Here is a 22,940-nt window from a genome sequence, read left to right as displayed (position 1 = left end):
TTTCTATTTTTTGTAGTTTGAATCCAACTTTAGATATTTAGTTAAACATTTACAGGACATGCATTTTCACTCTAAATAAATTTCCTGTGGATGGAACCGTATGTCTTGCCAAATATAGAAAAATAATTTAGAATACATTCAAGGACTTTGAATCTACTTATTTTTAAAGCAAATCACATACAAAAGTGCTTTAATATACTTAGTCCTGCCTAAATGATTCACTTCCAGCCTCCTAGTTCAAAAGATAGCAAACCTGGGTAGATTAAGTACTAGGTTTTAACACTAGATATTTCCAAGTATGACTTTTGTGGACTGTCCTCCGTCAGGATGAGACCAAGCTTCAGTCTCGCTTGTTGAGTGGGGAGTGTGGGGAGCACAGTAAACTTGAGAGGGGTGAGTGGGCCTGGGAAGCGTTTGACCAGCAGGACTTTGCCTCGTATGGAGCAGAGGAAATCGTAGCTGCGGTAGAGAAAGTCCTTAAAGCCCCAGGAGTCCCTCACATCCTTATCAAAGGGCAGCTTCATCAACAGAAGTCTCACCACCGGCATCTGTCCCCGTGCTTCCGTTACCCAGGAATCTTTTTTTGTAAATAAAACTGTTCACACACACCAACAGAACCCCCGACGCACGTAACACCTTCTTCACCTATAAAAGTGTTTGAATTCACAGCCATTTTCACTGAACTGAAGCAAATAACGCTTGACGAGTCAGTTAGGAAAGTAGAACTGCTGTGTCCAACACTATTAGGAAACTTGCTCAGATCCTTAAAATATCAGGCCTAAAACAGGAGCTTCGCATCTTTCAGTGTCAGAGCTTCAGGTAAAGCACCAGACTGTGCTGACTGCTGACGGATCCACCTTCTAAGCATTGTTCTTCCAGAAGCACCAGGCCTTGTACGTTCTGAGCAAACATAGCAGAGGTCAATTTTCTACCTCTGGTGTTGTGTCTATATTTGCAAAGGAAAATTATTTTAAAATTTTCTTCTATTTTGTACATATTTGAAAAGACTAATAGCCTTTTCTCTGTGATTCTCTTTTCTTCCTCATTCATTGTGTTCAGTATCCAAAAGGTATAAGCAGTCAAGCTGACTTCAAAACTAGCTTAAAAAATCACACTTGGTGAAATGGGTGGATAATCTTTGCAGATTTGTTTGGAATGCGATGAATGCTCGGAAGGCTATTTCCAAAACAGCAATACTTTTAAAAATCACAGTGCCTAGAGCATCCCACCACTGAGATCAGCTGGTTGAATTTTGTAAGCAACTGAAGAAACTTCCAGTGTTGAAGAGCCAAGTTGTTAAAATGCCCATAGGGGCACATCCACCTTAGACCTTCACACTGAAGGCTTCCTCTCAATGAGATTGGGGGAAACAAACCTCTAGGCAGAGTATAGTGAGTTCCCAAGAGGCAATATTAAAGGTAAAAGAAAACCGGTGGTTTTGCTGTGACACTTTTCTCTTGCTGGCCCCGAATGTCTCTTTTTCTCTCACCCCACCCTCCTAACCCTTACAGTTTATACACTGTGCTTATTCGCCCAGCAGTTGTGCATGTTCTTTGGTCCTTAGATGGTTCACTTATATCCTGCTTCTCACACATTAAATAAAATATCTTCATATCTATCATTAGCCTCTAGTATTGGAAAGAAAACGGGAAGAGTTTTCCCTTGAAATATGTACTTTGAAAATACACCTTAGGCAGTTCTTCCAGTAAAGGCATTTTTTAATGGGTTTCCTATTTTGATAACCATAGGCAAATCAGTGAACCCCATTAAAATTAAGTCTCTGTCTTTAAAATGGGGATAATAAAGTGTATCTTGGACCTTAAATATGAGTAATGTGTCTAGCACAGTGATTAGTGGGTGGGCATGAGCAGCTATTGTTGTCATTTGTACAGAAAAATGACAGCTATTAGTATTAGCAGCATCATTCATAAATCTTCAGCTCAGTGGCTTAGTTTTTCTTCCTGTCTTCTCCTACCGAGGTCTGTTATGAAATTTGTTATTAACTTGGGATTTGAGAGGAGGTGTTTATTATACAATAATTTGTCATACATTTATATACATTATATTTAACAAGAAAAGGTTAAGTATAGGGATGTGAAAAACATGGAAACATCTTAGCCTTGTTTTTGTTTTTTTCTCATTACAGATCATATTAACTAATACAAAGCTAGATCTGAATGGGATGTCTTAACAGGAAACTTACACTCAGTATATCCAAAAATGAACTTACTATCTCTTCTCCTTCACTTCCTCTCTCCTCTCTCCCTCCCTTCCTTTTTTAATCTCATTCCTTCCACATTGGGTTACCTCCTATTACAACATACAGCACTAGAGAATAGGCATGCAATCATGAAGACGGCAGTTACAATCCCTGCCCTCATGTCTTACATGCTAGTAAGACACATTCAGCAAAAGAATTAAAGAAATAATTATAGCAAAATAGATGTGATGAGTGTGATGAAGGAAAGCTCAGAATTCAATACAAGTAAATACCGTGCAAGCGAGATGGAGACCTGACTTGGTCTGGGGGTGCTGGGGAGCGTCGTGGGTGCCAACCCTGACCTGAGACGTGAAGGACAAGGCGGGAGTGGGGAGAGTTTTAAGCAGAGGTAACAGAATTTCTTCAACTTATGCATCTTTTTTTTTCTGTTTCTTTTCAAGCACAATCATCCTCCCCGTCGTCCAGGCTTAGAATCTTTACATCGTCTTTGACCCTTTATTCTCTTTTGCCTCAACAAATAATCAGCTGCTCAGTTTTCTTGATTCAGCGTCATCTTTTCCTCTATTCCCACGCGTGACTGAATTCCCATTCTCACTGTATTTGTTACATCTTTCTTTACCTTTTTCCTATAGCTTTATTTTTTCTTTCATTCAACAAATGTTTCTGAACATTTCCTGTGTGCCAGGACTCTGCTGGTGCCAGTGTTACAGAAGTGAACACGATAAACATGGCTGTCACAGCGCCTACAAGCCAACGTGGTGCCATGGGTCCAGTGCTGCCATAAAGCAGGGACAGTGTCCTAAACCACAGCAAGGCTTTGTCCTCCTAGAGGAAGGGATATTCAGGCTGAGGCCTGCGGGTGAACAGGAGTAAGCCAGGTACAGGTGAGACTGTGGGGCTGTGGAAGGAACGTCCAGTGAGAAGGGACAGCGTATGCAAGGATTGGAGGGCTTGGGTGGAAGAAAAGCAATGGTGTAATAAAGGCAAGCTGCTGACAACCAGCTCGGATAGTTTTGACTTTTTCATGGGAGCCGGTGAAAGGTTCTAGGCAGGAGAGTGAGGTGTCAGAAACAGCACCCTAACTGCTGTTTAGGAGCTGGAGGAAAGAGGAATGGTGGAGTAAGATATAAGAAGAGGGAAAAGGCTGGTGGGAAAGATGATGGATTGGGATTGTTTTTCTTCTTTCCAACTGGTCTTTTCACCTTCACTCTCTTCTCCTTCCTTGGGCAACCAGTCTTCTTGCATGCTGCTATCAGAGTAACTTTCTGGAACATACTTCTGGTCTCCACTCAAAGTTTAATGGCGTGTCTGCTCTTGGAGTAAAATCTGAATTCCTCACCCTGTTATTCACAGTTTACAGTGAACTGGCCGCGTCTCTGCTTTGAAGCTTGATGTTCTACACTCCCCTGGGTGTCTTCCCGCTGTGTCTGTCTGTACGCTCCACACTCTGAAGCATCCCCACACCATGGCTCTGTCTCAGGCCCCCGTCCTCTTTCCTCTCTGCTTCCATACTTAAACCCACTCCTCCTTCATGCGCTCTCAGATGTCCAGCCTCCCGGGATAGCTTTGCTTGTTTCCACTGAGAGAAATTTCCCTTTTCTCTGAATCCTCAGTATGATGGCAATTCATGGTATTATGGCATTTGTCATCTCCCCACGTGGTAGAACTATTTGGAGAGGCAAGCCAGTGCAGCTCTTATGAGCGTGAACTCTGGAGCCAGACCACCTGGATTCAGATCCCAGCTCAGACACTTCCTAGCTGTGTGGCCCTGCGCATATCACTTAAATTCTCTGTGCCTCATTTCTCTTCTATAAAATAAAAGTCCCTACTTCATAAGCTATTGTGAGGATTAAATGTGCAAATAATGCAAAATTGTATAATTTAGTATCTAGCAGTAATGCTGGATAAATATGTGGTATAATCATGCCAGTATTTTTATCATTTACATGTAACATCCACTCTTCTAAATGACAACTTGAGGACCTAATCTGCATCGGATTTACTTTTATGGCTTCTAAATCCCTTACTGCCTCACGCAGAGTAAATAACTAGTGAACGTGTAAGTTAGAGTCACAAAGACCAGTGAACCCTAATGGGACTTTTCAAATAGTTTACTTTGAAGATAATATTGTATTTATTAAATTAACTAAAATATTAGATCATTGAGCAAATATTTTACATATAAATGTAAAGCACACAGGATTTTACATTTGATTCAGGAAGAGACCCCTACAGATAAGTATAATATAAGGTAGAAAAAATATACAGTCCAAAAGTGATTATAGGAATTCAAAAGGAGTGGCTGGAAGCATTAGTAAAGAATTCATTGAATCATGAGATGCAATTATACTGCATTGCAGGGGTAACTTTTAGAACAAAGCATTCATAAATCAACTCTCATAATAATATTAGCCAATACTTACTGAATACTCACTGTAGCAGACACTATGTGTATCGCACTGAAACTTCAAAACAGTCCCATCTGCAAGTATTATTGCTGTGTTCATTTTACAAATGGGAAAACTGAGGCATAGCAAGGCAATGTCTGTCAAAGTCATACAACTGCTAAAGAATAGAGTCAGGATTGGATCCAGGGAGACTGGATTCAGAGCCTGTATTCTCCACCACCACACTGCAAAACTGAGAGTTCTACTTCACTATTTGCTGAACTGTTTCTAATATGTTTTATTAAGTTCACTGGAATTTCGTTTTCTATTACTTTTTAAACTTATACCTCATCCATGGAAGTTGAAAAAAATTGTTATTCTTTCACGTATTTCTGACCGACTCAATCTTTCACTTATAGTAACAAGTCCTCAGATTCTTTATCTGTGAAATAAAAGTTTAACGCTATATCAATAGTTCCCAAACAGTTCAAGAGCAATTCTTTCTTTCAAAATAAAAAAATCATTCAGACATCTATAGTATAGTTGTTCACCTTTGCTTATTCATTCTCTTAGTTGTTGCTTGTTGTGAAATAGAAAAGTTTGCAAAAAGTCTCAGGCTTTTGCAGGCCCCAGGAATCCACTGTGCTGGAATAATCTCTAAAGCCATTTCTAGTGGAAATATTTGAGATTTTATATATTCTAGACTTTAGGTTCCTATCTCTAGTTTCTAATCTATCATTTCTCTCTGCCATGAGAAGGAACACTTATGCTTCCCTAATCCCTTAATCTTATATCAAGTTTTCTCTATTTTTCTTTCCCATAAGTTTTCCCTTCTTCCTTGAGCTCCGATTCCTTAGTAAACAGTACAGCTTACTTTGCAGAACTCATAATTACCACTGGACCCTTGTGCATAGGAACTATGTCTAAAGCATATGAGCTAAAACTTAGAATACAAAGTTACGGAATTTTAACTTGTGAAAATAGAAAATAAAAGAAAGGTTTTATATCAAGTTTTGGATGCAGTTTCCTGGTAGATTAAATTCTGAAATCAAATCTTTATCTCTATCTTCAGCATAGACTTAGTGAATTAGAAAATTAAGGACAAGTACTATATACACACAAAGGAACATTATCTCCTGTCCACGTCTATTTTTTACCTTCTTCTCATTTCTTCTTGACACTTTTGTCCAGTCTTTTCCCCAGTCCTTGAGAATTTAATCATAATGGTCTTGTCAATGCTTAATTTAATACTTTGATATAGTAGAAATATTAGAGAGATGCCAGCATAGAGTTATAGGTAATGTCATGCTTGTTACTGGCTGGAGAGTGGGGCTCCATTTGTCAGATATCGGCAAGAAAATGTCAGCACCCACCCCATCTCCCCCAGCTACGCTTTCTGTTTTCCAGTATTCACATCTTTGGGATGAAAAACCAAAATAACACTGGAGATTTTAGGAGTGGGCATACTTTTCTGTTACAATGACCTTATGCTCAGCAGGATCAGTTCAGACCAGGTGCTCCAGCAGAAGAGTGCAAGGCCACATTTTTCACCGGCATTAATCCTTTAGCAGGTCCAAACCATCTCCTCTTCAACGAAGGCTTGCTCAAAACCACGCAGGAGCAGATGAAAGGTTGTGCATACTGTGCTTTCACAGGACTTTTGACCATCCCCCAGAGTTGGCCACTTGTTCCTTTGTGTCCCATGGAGCCTGCACAGATGTTTATCACAGCACCTATACTGCTTTGATGCAATTTCTTCTTTATTTATTTATATATATTTAAAATTTTATTTATTTTATTTTTGTCTGCGTTGGGTCTTTGCTGCTGCGTGCGGGCTTTCTCTAGTTGCAGTGAGTGGGGGCTGCTCTTCGTTGCAGTGTGCGGGCTTCTCATTGCGGTGGCTTCTCTTGTGGAGCCACGGGTTCTAGGTGCACGGGCTTCAGTGGTTGTAGCACACGGGCTTCAGTAGTTGTGGCTCGCGGGCTCTAGAGTGCAGGCTCAGTTGCTGTGGTGCATGGGCTTAGTTGCTCTGCGGCATGTGGGATCTTCCCGGACCAGGGCTTGAACCCGTGTCACCTGTATTGGCAGGCAGATTCTTAACCACTGCGCCACCAGGGAAGCCTCCAATTTCTTCTTTATATGGCTGTCTTCCCTTTCTTATTGGCCTTTGTACCCATAGCATCTAGTATATTGCCTGGCTCATGATAAATGCTTAATTAATATTTGTTGAGTGAAAACTCTGGAGTGAGAAGCAAGGAGTTAGTGAAGTAATGGAGCCAAAAACATGGAGTGATAGATGATGGGGGGATGGGGTGCAGTACAGGATAATCCTCTTAGGATATTTCAGACAGGGGAAAGGTATTGCCGGAAGTGTGGAGCAGGAATAGGCATGGCTCCAGTTGAGAAAGGCAGTGGAAGCTCGCCTGGCTGGCCCATCTGGGGAAGTAAAGGAGAGTGAAGCTTGGACATACCAAAAATTTAGAGGCAATTGCTAGAAACTCCTGAAAGCTAGAATTAAAGACTTTAAATCTGATATGAAAACAATAAGGAGACTCTATAGTTCTTTGTTTTGGACAAAGAGTGATCAAAATAATATTTTAGAGTTTTATTCAAATAAATATGTTCTCATGTCAAAATTCATAGTATTAAACATCAGACTGTGAAATACTGATTTTAATCTGTGGGTCATCAGCTGATCCTGAAGGTCTCTTTCTTTCTCTTCTCATCCCACAGGTTGTTATTTTGTACTTTGAGCCAAGCACATTTCGCTGTATTCTCCTAAGATGGGTCCGTCTTCTCGGTTTTGCTACTGTTTATGGAACTGTCACTCTCAAGCTTCACAGGTATATTATGTTTTATTAGTTTTCATCCCCATGGGAGGATCAAAGTGTTTGGCTTATTAGCATGTAATTGCAAGCTCAGTCAGCCACTTACATGGTTAAATTACAGAAATTTAGATAGGAAGATGATATATATTTTTCATTTTCAAGACAATATCTTTATGATTCTCTAGGAAAGTCTTTAATACACTTGAATTTGAGCAACATGCTTTAATAGAATGTGCCATTGGTTATGGAAAGGTTAATTCTGAATAAAAAATAAATTTAGAATGAATGTGAAACAGTGTTTACTAGCTAAGAACAGGAAGAAATACAAAGACAATACAGCTGAAATCATAATCCAAGTCCAGAGCCACCAGAGAATCCTGTACAGTAGAATTCAGCAGTACGCTTAGCTGACAGAGGCTCCTGCCCTCCGTTCCCGAGCTCCACGGCCAGGGTAATCCCGCTGATGTTCTTTGAACGAATTTCCAAAAAATAGTATTCTTGGTTCGCCTCCTTAACCAGTAGGCTCCAGTGATTATCAGCCTTATAAATGGGAGAACACTGTAAATTCCCTTATACTTTAGTTTCAGAATCACCTACTGTTAAAAAGTATATGATAAATACTAAGAAGAAAGAGGCAATAAAATAAATTCCCTATCCAGAAAGGCTGGGGATAGCTGGAAATGATTCCAGGGCTTTCCCTTGCCTCCTCTTTCCAAGTTTTCTCAGCGTAGTGGTGCCAAAGAGCATAGGAGATAAAGTATAAATCTCTCCTGCAGGATAACACTGTAGTTCTATAGAGGAAACCTTTTACGCTGATCAGCTTTAAAGCTGTTTTAATAGTCACAGTAAGCCATTCATATTTTCATGCTAATTTGACCGTAAGTATTTCTCAATAAATGTATGAATTTGAGATGTATAAATTCATGTATAAATGTATAAATATGACTCATAAAACAGTTTATCTTAGATGCCATAATATGTGTTATATTTGTCTTTAAATGCCACCCCTTCACCCTTTCTTGAAATGTGATCATTATACTCTCCATTACACAAGCATCTCCATTTCTTTTACTATTTTTTTGTACTTATTTTAATAACTGGGAATGCTCCAGATTATCTTTTTGGAACAAATATAAATGTCTTTAACTCTCAAGATCCTTTCTTATATATGTCATATAGTACAAAGTTTATTGGACTGGACTTCAGGAGGTCCAGTTTAAATCTCAGTTTAGCCTAGGAAATCATAGCCCTCTATTTACGACAAAAAGAAATGATGAGACTAATCTCTAATGGTCTTTCTGATGCCCACTGTATTCTTTGCACATCACAGCACACTTTGCTCTTGTGTCCTGTTCTTTAAGCACTTTCCGGTTTCCATTCCTTATATGATAACTATTTTTCAGCTGGTGCTCGCTAAAGGAAATGAGAAATCATTGACAGCCTATAATGGACAATAGGACTTCTGGAGTTCCCAGAAGAATGGGTGGCCTCTTGAGACTTGAGAATGACCTCTCTCCCTATGAGTCTAGCCCTCAGCATCTCTTGGGTCCTCTACTGTATGATACAGTTTGATTATGTAATTATCTTCTTCATTTTTACCTAATTTACCTTCTCCTTGAAGTGAGGTCATTCACGAGTGAATCCCCAGCTCTTAGCACAATGAATGACACATGGCAGGTGCTTAATGCATAACAGTTGATAAGTGAATGAATGAAAATGTCAGATGCAGACTTGGAAGCTGCTTCCCACAGTTCCCTCCACACATAAAGCATTCCTGTTTCCCTGACTCACTGTGTGCTCTCAAGTGCCTGAAACACATGACACTGCAGTTTGTGAGAGGCTGTTTGTGGGACAAAAACACAGTATTAAATAACACTGAATCACAGAGTAAGAAAATTCCTTCCATTCAGGTTCTCTTTCCATCCCTCTGATTATTTCCAGGCGAAAAAATAGTTTGGAAATAGTAGGTCTTTAACACCTGCCGGACAGCTGCTAATTTTCCTTTACAACGAAGGGTGGATCAAGCTTCAGGCTCAGAGCTTCCCACTGCAATACTATCTAGATGAAATTTATTATCTTTATTTCACTGTATTTATTTTCATAGTTACATCCTATTTATGGATTACCTACCAGTTTTTCATTGAAAGTAGCAATATAAAGTTTTCTTTAAAATATTTTAAAGATTTTTTTTTTGATGCGGACCATTTTTAAAGTTTTATCGAATCTGTTGCAACACTGCTTCTGCTCTATGTTTTGGTGTTTTGGCCGCAAGGCATGTGGGATTTTAGCTCCACGACCAGGGATCGAACCTGCACCCCCTGCATTGGAAGGGGAAGTCCCAACCACTGGACCGCCAGGGAAGTCCCTTTAAAATATTTTAAAGCAATAAATAGAAGTTGATTTAAAGAAAACATTAGTTGGTACACAGATACAGGCAGAAATCTTGAGGGTGGCCTACAAATGATTGGGATTTGGGAAACTAGATTACTTCATCATTCTCTTCTTTATTTTAAAGACTAATTAAAACGATTTTCTCTCCGACTGTGTGTCTCTAGAAGTCATTGCAGTGAAGAATTATCTACTGAAGGCTTAAATCGAGTGGAAACTATTTCTAATTTAATGAGCTGAATTGTTCTTATCCTGTCTGAACCATATGGCTGTATATTGTATTGTTTTTCCATATTGTTTAAATTTAACTGGTTCCAATATTGTTTAAGTCTATAAAGTGAAGAATCAGCAGCATCTCAGAGGACTGTGAGCAGCCCGATGGAGGTGACTGGCTGAACCAGCTTCGGATTCCCCCTCCTTAGGGCTGCGTCTTGCCCATTTAATGTATTCAGATATTTGTCAAGTGAATGAATGGGTGGATGGTTTAGTGAAAGGAGCTGCAGGGGTGTCTTTGGCGGATATCTCATAGTCAAGCAACGTGTTGTCCTCAAGAAAGGACTTGGAAGATTTTGTAGTAGCATGATAGGGAGGAAAGACATAAATCTTACAAATCCAAATTTGAGTTTCAGTTCTGCCACTGATAACTCACACAACCAAGAAGAAATTACTCTAGCTTCTGAGAATCACTTCTCACCTCACCTGTAGCGTTGCTGTAAATCTTAAACATGATTGAAATATTTGTAAAATATGTCAGGTAGGGGGTTTTGGTTACAAACCACAGACACTGAGGATGGCTAAATTAAGCAAAAAAGGAATTCATTGGAAGGATATGGAGAAGGTCACAGACTTGAAGAGAAAGCTAAAGAACCAGGCTTTGTCGGACCTGACCCAGGGTAGCTTGAGGGATCAGGGTAGCCTGAGCTAAGGGTTAAAGTCCCTTGAATGCTATATTGTCATTTTTATAAGAACTTAATTTTTTATTTCAAATTTTTTTTAAAAAGTAACACCTCTCGGGCTTCCCTGGTGGCGCAGTGGTTGCGCGTCCGCCTGCCGATGCAGGGGAACCGGGTTCGCGCCCCGGTCTGGGAGGATCCCACGTGCCGCGGAGCGGCTGGGCCCGTGAGCCGTGGCTGCTGAGCCTGCGCGTCCGGAGCCTGTGCTCCGCAACGGGAGAGGCCACAACAGGGGAAGGCCCGCATACCGCAAAAAAAAAAAAGTAACACCTTTCTAGGCAGAAAATTCTAAGGCAATTATCAGTACTGATAAACTGACTGTTCTAGTCCCTTGAGAATAGGATAAGCAGGAAACACCTGAGTTCTTGTTTTATTTCAGCCATTTCCCTCAAGGCTTAGTAAAATTGTTTAACATTTCTTTTTCTCTTTCCTGATCTCTCACTGATCAATTTTAGTGTTTACAGAATTCCAGTAGCTCTGAAAACTTGAAGAAAATATGAAAAAGGAATAGGATCTCAGTCTGTCACTAGAAATGATACTGTTAGCCTAGGACAGGAACTTAAGGGTTTCATTCAGTTTTATCATATCTCCCATCTTTTTCTTTAGTGGTCTCTCCCCACATTTGAGAGTCATACAGCCAAAGACTACCATACCAATCCAAAGGAAGATTGCAAGTCTTTTGTTTATTAACAGTGCCATACAGAGGTGTAACAAGTTAGGGGAAGGTGGTGAAAGTGGTCCAGTCCTTCAGGGAGGAGTATTTTATCATTGACACTGTTTAAAATCACCAGCACATGGTGATGATAAAAAGCAGAACAGCTTTGAGTTGTCATTTTTATTGCCTTAAATTCTCTATGGACATTATTACCTGCACCCAGGGCAGACAAGTCCCACCGCCCCACCTCACTGGCAGGCCATTCATGCAATGCAATTTATTTGAACCTAAAACTGTTTGTTTCTCTTTGGAGAAAGAAAGAAGGGAGAATGGGACAGGTTTTAGCTGGCTCAATATGGATCATAAGGAAAAATAGAGCTGAAATAGGCAAAAATGAAGAAGGTTCATTTATAAAAAGAGTTTCCTTCAGTAACCATAGATATGTTTGACTTAGTACATTAATGATGTAGGACAGATCTAAAGGAACATCTGGCACGCCCATGCATGTGTGGGTTCACAGAATACTTGCAAAGATAGGTTGGTTGGTTGGTCGGTTGGTTGGTCAGTTGATTGGTTTTAAGAAACCTGGAAAGGCAATATCTCTAGGCTCAGAAAATCTGAGTATATTATCAGGAGGAAAAATGAGGAACTGTTTTAAATGAAAGGGGGTAGAGAGAGATTAAGAAACTTAATGCTAGAAGAACATTTTCCTATTCCCTGTAATATGATTTCTGAAAACAAATTGCCTTTTCCTTTTTCTAAGGCTAATCAAGAAAAAACAAAAGACTTTTCTGTACTATATTTAAAACAGATATTTAAGCAGGCTACAAAAAAACCTGCTTCTGGCTCTGGCCTAGGGATTTTCATTTCATGCATTATTCAGTACTGCTCGCTCTGGACACAGCGCAGTTTGTAGCAGTTTTCTCTACTGCACTCATTAGCACCAAATATTTACACTTTGTGGGAACGGGTAGATAGATATGTGGACAGGTAGGTAGATAGATAGATAGATAAATAGATAGATAGTTTTGTTTCCTAGTAATTTTTTTTTATTGAAGTGTGGTTGATTTACAGTGTTGTATTAATTTCTGCTGTACAGCAAAATGATTCAGTTATACATATATACATTCTTTTTTATACTCTTTCCCATTATGGTTTATCACAGGATATTGAATATAATTCCCTGTGCTATACAGTAGGACCTTGCTGTTTATCCATTCTGTATATAATAGCTTACATCTGCTGACCCCTGCCTCCCACTCCACCCCTCCCCCTAGTAAATTTTGAAAGTGACTGGAAGATATTTATATTTATTTATTTTATGTATTCTTTTAAAGATATATAAAATGCAGTAAGATACTTTAAATTTTTTAAAGGGCAAAAGGAAGAAAATCTTTTTATCCATTTTCCTGGTGACTAATGATGTTGAGATTATTTTCAGGTGTTTATTGGTCATTTATACATCACTTTAGAGAAATATCTATTCAGGTCCTTAGGCCATTTTTTTTTTTTTTTTTTTTTTTTGGAAGCCCCTTTGGCCATTTTTTAATTGGGTTTTTTGTCTTTTTGTGTTGCATTGTATGAATTCTTATATATTCTGCATCTGAGACCCTTATCAGATAAATTATTTGAAAATATTTTCTCCGATTCCGTGGGTTTTCTTTTTTACTTTCTTGATAGTGTGCTTTTATGCACAAATTTTTTATTTTTATGCAGTTCAGTTTATCTGTTTTTTCTCTTGTTACATATGCCTTGGTATGATATTTAAGAAACCATTGCCTAATTTCAGATCAGGAAGATTTATACCTCTGTTTTGTTCTAAGAATTTTATAGTTCTTACATTTGGGTCTTTGATTCATTTGGAATTAACTTTTGTATATTATGTGAGGTAGAGGTCTAAATTCATTCTTCTGCATTTGGATATACACTTGTCCTTAGGACCATTTGTTTAAAAGATTTTTTTTTTTTGGCCACACCATGCGACTTGTGGGATCTTAGTTCCCTGACCAGGGATTGAGCTCGGGGCCACGGCAGCGAAAGCACCGAGTCCTAACCACTGGACTGCCAGGGAACGCCCTTTTTTATTGAATAGATTTTTTTTTAAGATAATTTTTTCTTTATCTAATGGTCTTGGCAGTGTTGTCAAAAATCAATTGACTGGAGAGGTAGAGGTTTTTTTCTGGATGATCAGTCTTATTCCGTTGTTCTATATGTCTACCATTATGCTAGTACCACACTGTTTTGTTAAATTGACTTGAACCTGTAGAACAATTTAGGGAATAATGCCATCTTAGCAATATTAAGTCTTTCAATCCATGAACACAGAATGTCTTTCCATTTCTTTAGATCTTTTAAAATTTCTTTCAGTGATGTTGTATAGATTTCAGCATACACATCTTTTACCTCCTTGGTTAAATTTACCCTTAGGTATTTTTTTGATGCTATAGTAAATGGAGCTGTTTAGTCAATTTCATTTTCAGATAGCTCATCGCTAGTGTATAAAAATAAAACTGATTTTTTAATGTTGAACTTGTATCTTACAACTTCACTGAATGTGGTTTTTAGCTCAGATTGTGTGTGTGTGTGTGTGTGTGTGTGTGTGTGTGTGTGTGTGTTCTTTAGGGTTTTCCATAGATCATGTCATCTACTAACAGAGACGGTTTTACTTCTCCCATTCCAATATGGATGCATTTTATTTCTTTTTCTTGACCAATTGCTCTGGCTAGAACTTTTGGTACAATGATGGATAGAAGTGGTGAGGGCAGACATTCTTTCCTTGTTTCTGATATCAGAAGAGATAATCCGCAAGTTCCTTCTACCTCTATATTTGACTTGCAACAGTCCTGTAACCCTTCCTTCTTCCTTTATTTTTTCATCATTCTGCCTTATTCTATCTACTTACAATCAGGTCAAAAGAAAAGAAGATTAGTATGAGATATGAGAACACAAGCAGGTCACTGAAATGGACAAAAATACCCATATTTGGGAAGCTGAGTTGTGAGTTTTCCTTCTTATAAATAGCAATAACTTAAAATAGTCACAACAGTTTTACTGAACTAAGTCTGATAAATGTTAACAATCTATTTCTGCCTAGGTGATGCCAATCCTTTTTAATATATACCTAACATCTACCCAGTGACCAAGAAGCAGCTTTAGGTTACTTCTGAAAATGAAATTTTGAGAAATTGTTGAAAAGCTTAATAAACATGAGGGCTTGTGACCATTTAAAGCAAACCGAGAGGGAGTGACTTCAGCCCTTTTTGTGTTGTTCACTCTTAAGGCTCTTTTGTCAAGAATTGAGTGGCTTTATATTTATAAAAGAAAATAATCACCTCCTACTTTTCATCAGAAGCATTTATTCTCTGGAGTTTCTAAGAAAGTAGTAAAATGTATAGAAATTCAAGTCTAATGGAGAACTTCAAGGCTTCAGGATTATTCCGATTAAATTAATAGAACAGAAGACTAGATGGCTTGAGGATGTATATGTTTACTCCCGTTTAGTACACAAACAAGATGCTGCTAAATCACAGACAGATGCAGATGTTCTGAAAATGGAAAATTTTGTTACTAGAGGCTTTAAATTTTGGTGTCAGCATAATAAAAACTCAAAAATTTATCTGACAGTTTAGAGCAGTCAGCCCATTAGAAAGACACCTGCACCAGTCTTAAGCCTTTTGGGGAAAAAAGCTCTCAAACTATAGCCTTCGTCCGAATTTGCCTAACGGATTTGTTAAAATACAGATTTCTGGGCCCTAATCCCCAGAATTTCTGACATAGTAGTAGGTATGGATGGGACCCAAGAATTTTCATTTCTAACAAGTTTCCCGATGGTGTTGATGATAATGGTTTGGGAACCACTAGCCCAGAGCAAGTGGCATCTCAGATGAGCCATGAAGAAGTATGCAGGAATTAGCTAAATTAGGTGTTTGTATGGATGGAGGGAGGGGCAGTACAGGAAGCTGAGGGCAAAGGTTCAGCTAGAGGACACCTGCATATAGTCCACAGGGACCCGCAGGACCCTAGGAAGGGAAGAATAGTGAGAGATGAGCATGCTGAAGCAAGGAGGAACCAATTTTTAAAGGCGTTTTACCGTCGTAAGGTAGCTAGGATTTGGGTGGAGAGCCACAGAAGGACTGTAAACAGGAGAGCAACGTGATCAGAGTGCAGTTTAAGAAGATCGTTGTGGCTTTAGCATACAGTGTGGACTGAAGGTGGGCAAGACCAGTAAGGAGACCGGTTAGGAAATTACTGAAGACAGAGGTTGATGACCAGGAGCTGTATAGTGGCGGTGAAAATGGAGACAAATAGAAGGATTTGAAAGATGTTTAAGAGCTAGAAATTGAGTTCTTAATCATGCATTTGGTGTCTGGAATGTAAATGAGGGAGAAGTATCAAAGTTCATTCCTAGGTTTCTGCTTTGAGCAATTAACTGGTACTGGTCACTGAGACAGGTAACACAGTGGGTTAGAGGAGAGAGGAGTGGAGAGAGTGACGATTTTATTTGGGGAACCTGTTGATGTCCAGTAGGTCACTGAGTATACAGATCTTGAGCTCAGGAGAGTGATCTAAACCGAAGTTACAGATTTGGGACTCACCAGCATGTACATAATTGAAGCAGAATTGTGGATGGAATTTCCAGGTATAATCTGTAGAGCAAGAATAGAAGGTGACTAAGTTTAGGAGATCCTTGAGGAACACTGTTATTTAAGGGGAAGACTGAGGCAGAGGACTCTGTGACAGAGACTAAAAAGCTGCTGACAGAGGAGTAGGCAGAGAATCAAGACAACGTGACATAACGGAAGCCAAGTGCCTCCGCCACGCCAAAAGCTGGAGAGAGATCAAGTTAAATAAGGAGTAACAATATCAATTAGGTACTTGAAGCAGATAATCGATAACCTAAGTACAAGTCCTTACAGTGGAGTTTTATGAGCTCAAACTAGAAATGTGGAACGTGAAAAAGTAGAGGCAGACATATAGTGACAGCCAATTCCTGGGTTTCCCCCTTTTGTTTTTTTTATCATTTCAACATCATTTCTATGAATTTATCTACTATTAATAATGAGAACTGAATATATACCTTAAATATACCTTTTTATATTAAATTCTGGAAATTTTTTGCAGTCCTCTTGTATACATTACTGCTTTCCTTTAGAATAGTGAAACCTTCTGAACAGATGGTAGCTTAAAAATTTATCTGTGAAAAAAATAGTAGGAAAAGTAATCGATATAAGTTTAATGATTGCATTTTTTCTACAGCTGAATTTCGTATAAATGCATGTCTAAGGATTTCATTTTTAGAACTTGGTTTCTAGGCAGTGAACCCTAGACTAACAAGAGCTCATTTTATAAAGATATAGCAGAATTTTCTCATTTTATTTTAAGGCAATCCTAGAAAAATGCATCTTATTCCATTTTACAAAAACCAATATCCTGAAATGCTTAGATTGCCATGCAGAGTTGTGTTATTGTATTTTCTAGTGTTTGAAAGCCAGTAAAAGCAGTAACAGGAGACTCATGAGGGCTCTGCTTTGGCTTTTCCTCTCTGGAAATGAGATTTGGGGATCTATGACAATCTTGAGTTCTCAGATTTTACAATAAATACCCATGGGGTCATCTGGAAAGCATGAAAATTTCAGATAATTTAGAAGTTGGATTTCTTGATTAAAAGATTACCATACTGGGATCATATAGATTTCCTCTGCAAATGACAAACTCATCTGGCTAAGAAGTATTTTAAAAATAGTTATTTTAAAAATTCAATATTTCCTCTCATTGAGGTTTAGAGTTTCTATGTGAAAATCTTCAAGCATCAGAAAAATAAATGATTTCCCACATTTTGTCCATGGAAAGAAAATATAAATCATAACTATTTTTCTCTGAAGCAATGGTTCTCAACCCAATGAAACCCTTCGCAGTAACTTGAAAAATCCCTAGGAGTCCCTGTGGGTTGACAAAAAAACTTCCCCTCTTGCCAAACATTTCCACCCACTGTCCCTCAAAGACAACTTACATTTTCCTGCTTTGTACTTTGTTATGTGATTCCCTTCAGCTAGAATGTCTCCTTATATCTTCTCCACTTTCCTCCATTCCTACCTACTGATATCCATCAAGACCCAGACCAAATAGCACCTATTCTATTAGGTTCCTGGACTTAACTAACTACACACAAACAACATATAATATATGCTGTTTTATATGGTAGCTATTTACATACTTATTTCTAGTTAGATTGTAAGCTTCTGGAAGACAGGAATCATATCTTATGCCTTCCATGTTGCCTAGTATGATACCTCGCATATGGTTGTCACTACATAAACCTTTGTTCATTATAATTACATTTCAGATATTCAAATATAGTCAAGCTAGAATTTGGAACAATTCTCTTTTTCTTTTGGCCCTAGCCAAAATATAGAAGACCAGAAAAATGGTTCAGATTCCCTCTTGAGATCCTAATCATTCAAAATTTAGAATTCATCCAGGTACAACCAGAAACAATTAGATGCACATAGTGGCTGCACGTTTCTCCTACAAAAAATAAGATTGGCACTGGCAAAAATATTAGTTTTCCAAGAAATTTCTCTCATTCCTAGGATAGAGTTTTTTTTGTTTGTTTGTTTGTTTTGTGGTACGCGGGCCTCTCACTGCTGTGGCCTCTCCCGTTGTGGAGCACAGGCTCCGGACGCGCAGGCTCAGCGGCCATGGCTCACGGGCCCAGCCGCTCCGCGGCATGCGGGATCTTCCTGGACCGGGGCACGAACCCGTGTCCCCTGCATCAGCAGGCGGACTCTGAACCACTGCGCCACCAGGGAAGCCCAAGGATAGAGTTTTTGAATCTTGATCTACTGATTATAGTAGAAGCCTTCTTAATGGATTAGTGATTGGTCAATTAATGAATAAAGTTTTTTAAAGTAGAAAGGGGTTAAAGACGTGTATAGCTACTATAATTTAAGATACAAATAATCATTCACCAATATTTTTGAAGTAAGTCCTCTTCTTTGGCTGTGGATCTAATTGTTCTCTTTGTAGCATAAATCACTGCAATGTATTATCTGTTGTTCATAGTTTTGGTTCTTTAAGTAGGAGTGAGAATCTTAAGAGTTTTTTTTGTTATTTTGAGGTAATCTGAGTGTAGACTCCTCTGGATTTTGGTTTGTTGACCACCACAATATATTAAAATTTTCCTTACTTTCCCCTAAGTTAACAGTTTCCTTTAGTGACTCACCTTTATGGAGTCCTTCCAAAGCATTCAAAATAGAATTTTGTACAAATGTCTCCTTTGCTTACACAGTCAGTTTAGTTAAATTATGTAAAATGATAACAAATACTCTTTTATCACTTATATGTGGAATCTAAAAAATAAAACAAACGAATGTATATAACAAAACAGAAACAGACTCACAGATACAGAGAACAAACTAGTGGTTACCAGTGGGGAAAAGGAAGGGGGGAGGGGTAAGTTCGGGGCATGGGATAAGTGACACAGACTACTGTGTATAAAATAGATAAGCAACAAGGATATATTGTGCAGCACAGGGAAATGCAGCCATTATTTTATAATAACTTTAAATGAAGTATGATCTATAAAATATTGAATCACTGTGTTGTATGCCTGAAACTAATATAATATTACAAATCAGCTATCAACTATCAAGAAAAAAAGATGATAACAGTGGGCATAATCTGGGGACAAGTACAACTGATTCTTAACAAGTAGCGATTCAACTAGTTGGAGCAAAAGCGTTTGAGGCATGCTGGGGAGAGGCATTGCATTCGCTGCCAGGACTAGCGTTCAGCATGACACGGGCCATACTCAGTACGTTTCACCCAGGGAATGGAAAGTAACTGCTAATCTGGTGAACTACAGATCTTCCTTGACTTTCAGTGGAGTTATATCCAGGTAAACGTAGATTGAGAATATCGTAAAGTCGAGGATGCATTCAGTACATCTAATGTCATAGCTTAGGCCAGCCTGCCTTATCCGTGCTCAGAACACTTACATTGGCCTCCACTTAGGCAAAATCATCTAACACAAAGTCTATTTTATAATAAAATGTTGAATATCTCATGTAATTTATTGAATACTGTACTGAAAGTGAAAAACAGAATGGTCGAATGAGTACAGCATGGTTGTAAGTGGGTCAATTGTTTACCCTCGTGATCGTGTGGCTGCTTGGGAGCTGCAGCATCAGGAGAGAATATCGTACCACATATCACTAGCCCCGTAAAAGATCAAAATTCAAACTCAAAGTACAGTTTCTACTGAATGCTTATCACTTTATGCCCTGATAAAATCAAAAAATCGTAAGTCGAACCATCTTAAGTTGGGGACTGTCTGTAGTTAAATGGTGAGTAAAGTGATCTTCCCTTGTCCTCTTATTTTATACTGATACCTTTCTGACATTGTTCCACATGAAAATTGAGGATAAGTATTTTATTCAGAATTAAATAACTTCATACTGTGTGTTAGGTGAAGGACAGTGGGGTTAAAGATATGCAGGGGGGAAGGATAAGTAAGAATCTTCTAGAAAATAACTTTCTTTACTGGATGTGTTGTGTTAATTTGGAAGAGCTATCAAAGCCCAGCATTGAGAGAAAAAATAGTAAAATACGTCTAGGTTATTTCAGGTGTGTATGTTTCATTTCCATATTTATAATGATTTTTATGAAGAGTGCATATGAATATTTCATTTAAAATGTTGAATCAGACAGAGGAGGAAATAGAAAAGTTGGGAAGATGAATTCATTTTTGCCTTTTGGGAATTGATTATGGATTCCCGTATAGTATCATAAACCACTCATGGTAGTTTATGTCAAGCCACAATATTGTGACCTAAAATATCAGAATGAGAATGGGGAGTTAAAATCAGCTAAGAATATTTTGGAGATGAAATTAAAGAAAGGATGGGGCTTCCCTGGTGGCACAGTGGTTGAGAATCCGCCTGCCGATGCAGGGGACACGGGTTCGTGCCCCGGTCCGGGAAGATCCCACATGCCGCGGAGCGGCTGGGCCCGTGAGCCATGGCCACTGAGCTTGCGCGTCCGGAGCCTGTGCTCCACAACGGGAGAGGCCACAACAGTGAGAGGCCCGCATACCGAAAAAAAAAATAAAATAAAATAAAGAAAGGATGGCTGGAAAGATCCCTATAGTAAGGTTGGATTTTGTCTTCACACCATTTTTAGAGATGGAACAGTTCTTAGATACCATGTAATCCAGTAGGTCTCAACTCTGGCTGTACATTTGAGTCATATATACAGAAAAAAAAAAAAACCCCAAATTTTAAAAATCGCTACATTTCTTATAGGTCATATCCTCTTCCTTAATGCAATAATCTTATTCAGGGGGTATTTAAATACCCTTCTTATTGTTTTCTTACTTATTTTTGGTAATGTGACAAAATGACTCTAAAGGGAGGCTATATAAAATGATTTTCAGAAAATACCTTTTATAACATTCTACTGTAAAAAAAAAATAACTGGTTTAAGGAAGTCTTTGACTTAGTATAATATTGTAAAACCCAACTACTCACTTTTAGGACTATATTTTGATCCCTCAGAAACCCTGTTTGAGCAGTGTTTGCCTATGGATCTTTCTAAGGTCCTGAGAATTTTCCTTGAAATATTAAAACATACTCAAAAGAATTCCATCCTACACAAATCTGTTGACTCACTGACCCCTAATGCAGGATATTTGTTCTGCTATTGGAAGGTAAACTAGAATGAAATTCGGTAAAAGTATAGGCAACACTGTTGTTTGTTTTTTATGTTAAAACTCTGCCTAAGTAGGTTTGGGTGGGTTTAAATTTCACCTAAAAAAATGAGATATTTTAGAATTTTACTTTCTGGTTGTTAGGTTTGCCTTCACATTTTGATGTCTTGCATTTCCAGGGTTTTGAAGGTGTTTCTTTCACGAACAGCCCAACGGATTCCATACATGACCGGTGGACGGGTCATGAGGATGCTGGCAGTAATACTCCTGGTAGTGTTTTGGTTTCTCATTGGCTGGACTTCATCTGTTTGCCAGAATTCGGAAAGGCGGATTTCACTCATTGGCCAAGGGCAAACATCAGATCACCTCATCTTCAATATGTGCCTCGTTGAGCGCTGGGATTACATGACAGCAGTTGGTACGTGATCACTTGCTTTGTGCGATTTTGTCCTTTGCCCACTAACATTAAAATGGACTTCGTTAGAAGCCTTGCCAAACCCTTTCACAAACCCTAAAGGAATTTCACCTAATATGGTTTTGGTGAAACAATATTATGAAAAGATAATAATAACATGTGGAATGCAAACTTTTTCTGAGAGTTTCCATCTTTTTCAAAGGTGTGTAGCTTTGTTCAGAAAATGTAATCAAGAAGGAGAAATACAGTCAGTAAAGGCAACTTCTTTGTACAGAGAGACTTTCTGCTTTCCGTCCTATCAGTGTGTCCCTATTTGGCTAACAGTAGCTGTTCTCTTGATTTATTTCTTTAGCTGGGAGGAGAAAGGAAACGTACTGGTATTTTTTATATTGTTTTGGTCCTATGATATATCAGACTTGGTATCTAGAGCACTCTGGGCAAAATTTCTAATTTATCTTTCCTCTAAAGATAATTTATTGGGAATTCTCTGGAGGTCCAGTATTATACAAACACAAAGCCATGCTCCTTGGAGGTAGTAAGTTATGTGACTGAGAAACTGGAGAACTTGGAAGAATCCCATGATGAGTTGGGCCAAAAACAGATTATTTTTCTGGTAGCTCAGTTTTTTGAAAAATGAGGAAGAGAAAAATCCATAGGAATTTTTCTGTTGTTAATATTGGGCTATTTTAAACTAAGCCTCCCAAAATACAAAAACCCTTTATTATTTTGTTGTCATTCCCCTCAGTCAACCAGGGACAAATCTTAATTTTATTTGGCAAAAATAAACCCATGAATTTAATTCCCATTTTCTGTCTCCCCCATATTTGGCAATTGTTCGTTGAATGTTCACATTTACTATTTTGCTAGAAGCTAATGTGTATTTAGTTTACAATTTAAATGGAATAATATTTTTCTGGACAAGATATTTTAGGAATCTTATAGGCCTGATATCTGTAATAATGAAGCAATGTGGGTACATAAAGGGAATTGTTATAATGATAATATATAAAGTCAATCATCATTGGTTTGATCAATATCAAAGAAGATATCAGTAGTTTCGTATCAGGAGATATCAATATCAGTATCAGAAGATAAAGCATTGAACTAAGGTAAGAAGCAATTCCGATTCTGACTTTAGTCTGGATATGAAAATTAAACAAATTGTATAGATATAAAATTTCTACTTAATAGAAACCTATAACATTTTACGTTCTTCAATCCGAGTTAACCAAACTAGGGAAAATCATTTCCCAATATTACTATGAAGAAAAGCCCATTATATTTCTTTTATTTATTTATTTATTATTATTATTATTTTTTTTTTGCGGTACACGGGCCTCTCACTGTTGTGGCCTCTCCCGTTGCGGAGCACAGGCTCCGGACGCGC

At 38.3% G+C, this 22,940-nt stretch overlaps 1 protein-coding gene across 1 annotated transcript in view; it reads left to right on the top strand.

The window, feature by feature from the left end:
* GPR158 (G protein-coupled receptor 158) overlaps window positions 1-22,940 on the top strand; it is a 333,029-nt gene that overhangs the window by 286,534 nt on the left and 23,555 nt on the right. The window contains exons 6-7 of the mRNA XM_024129687.1: window positions 7,342-7,451; window positions 21,318-21,556. Of these exons, the coding sequence (XP_023985455.1) occupies window positions 7,342-7,451; window positions 21,318-21,556 (349 nt within the window). The remainder of the gene's footprint in view (window positions 1-7,341; window positions 7,452-21,317; window positions 21,557-22,940) is intronic.

This window comes from Physeter macrocephalus, chromosome 11 (assembly GCF_002837175.3).
Source record: "Physeter macrocephalus isolate SW-GA chromosome 11, ASM283717v5, whole genome shotgun sequence".
Taxonomy (NCBI): Eukaryota; Metazoa; Chordata; class Mammalia; order Artiodactyla; family Physeteridae; genus Physeter; species Physeter macrocephalus.
Note: the sequence above shows the minus strand (reverse complement) of the source record. Positions and strands in the feature narration are given on the sequence as shown.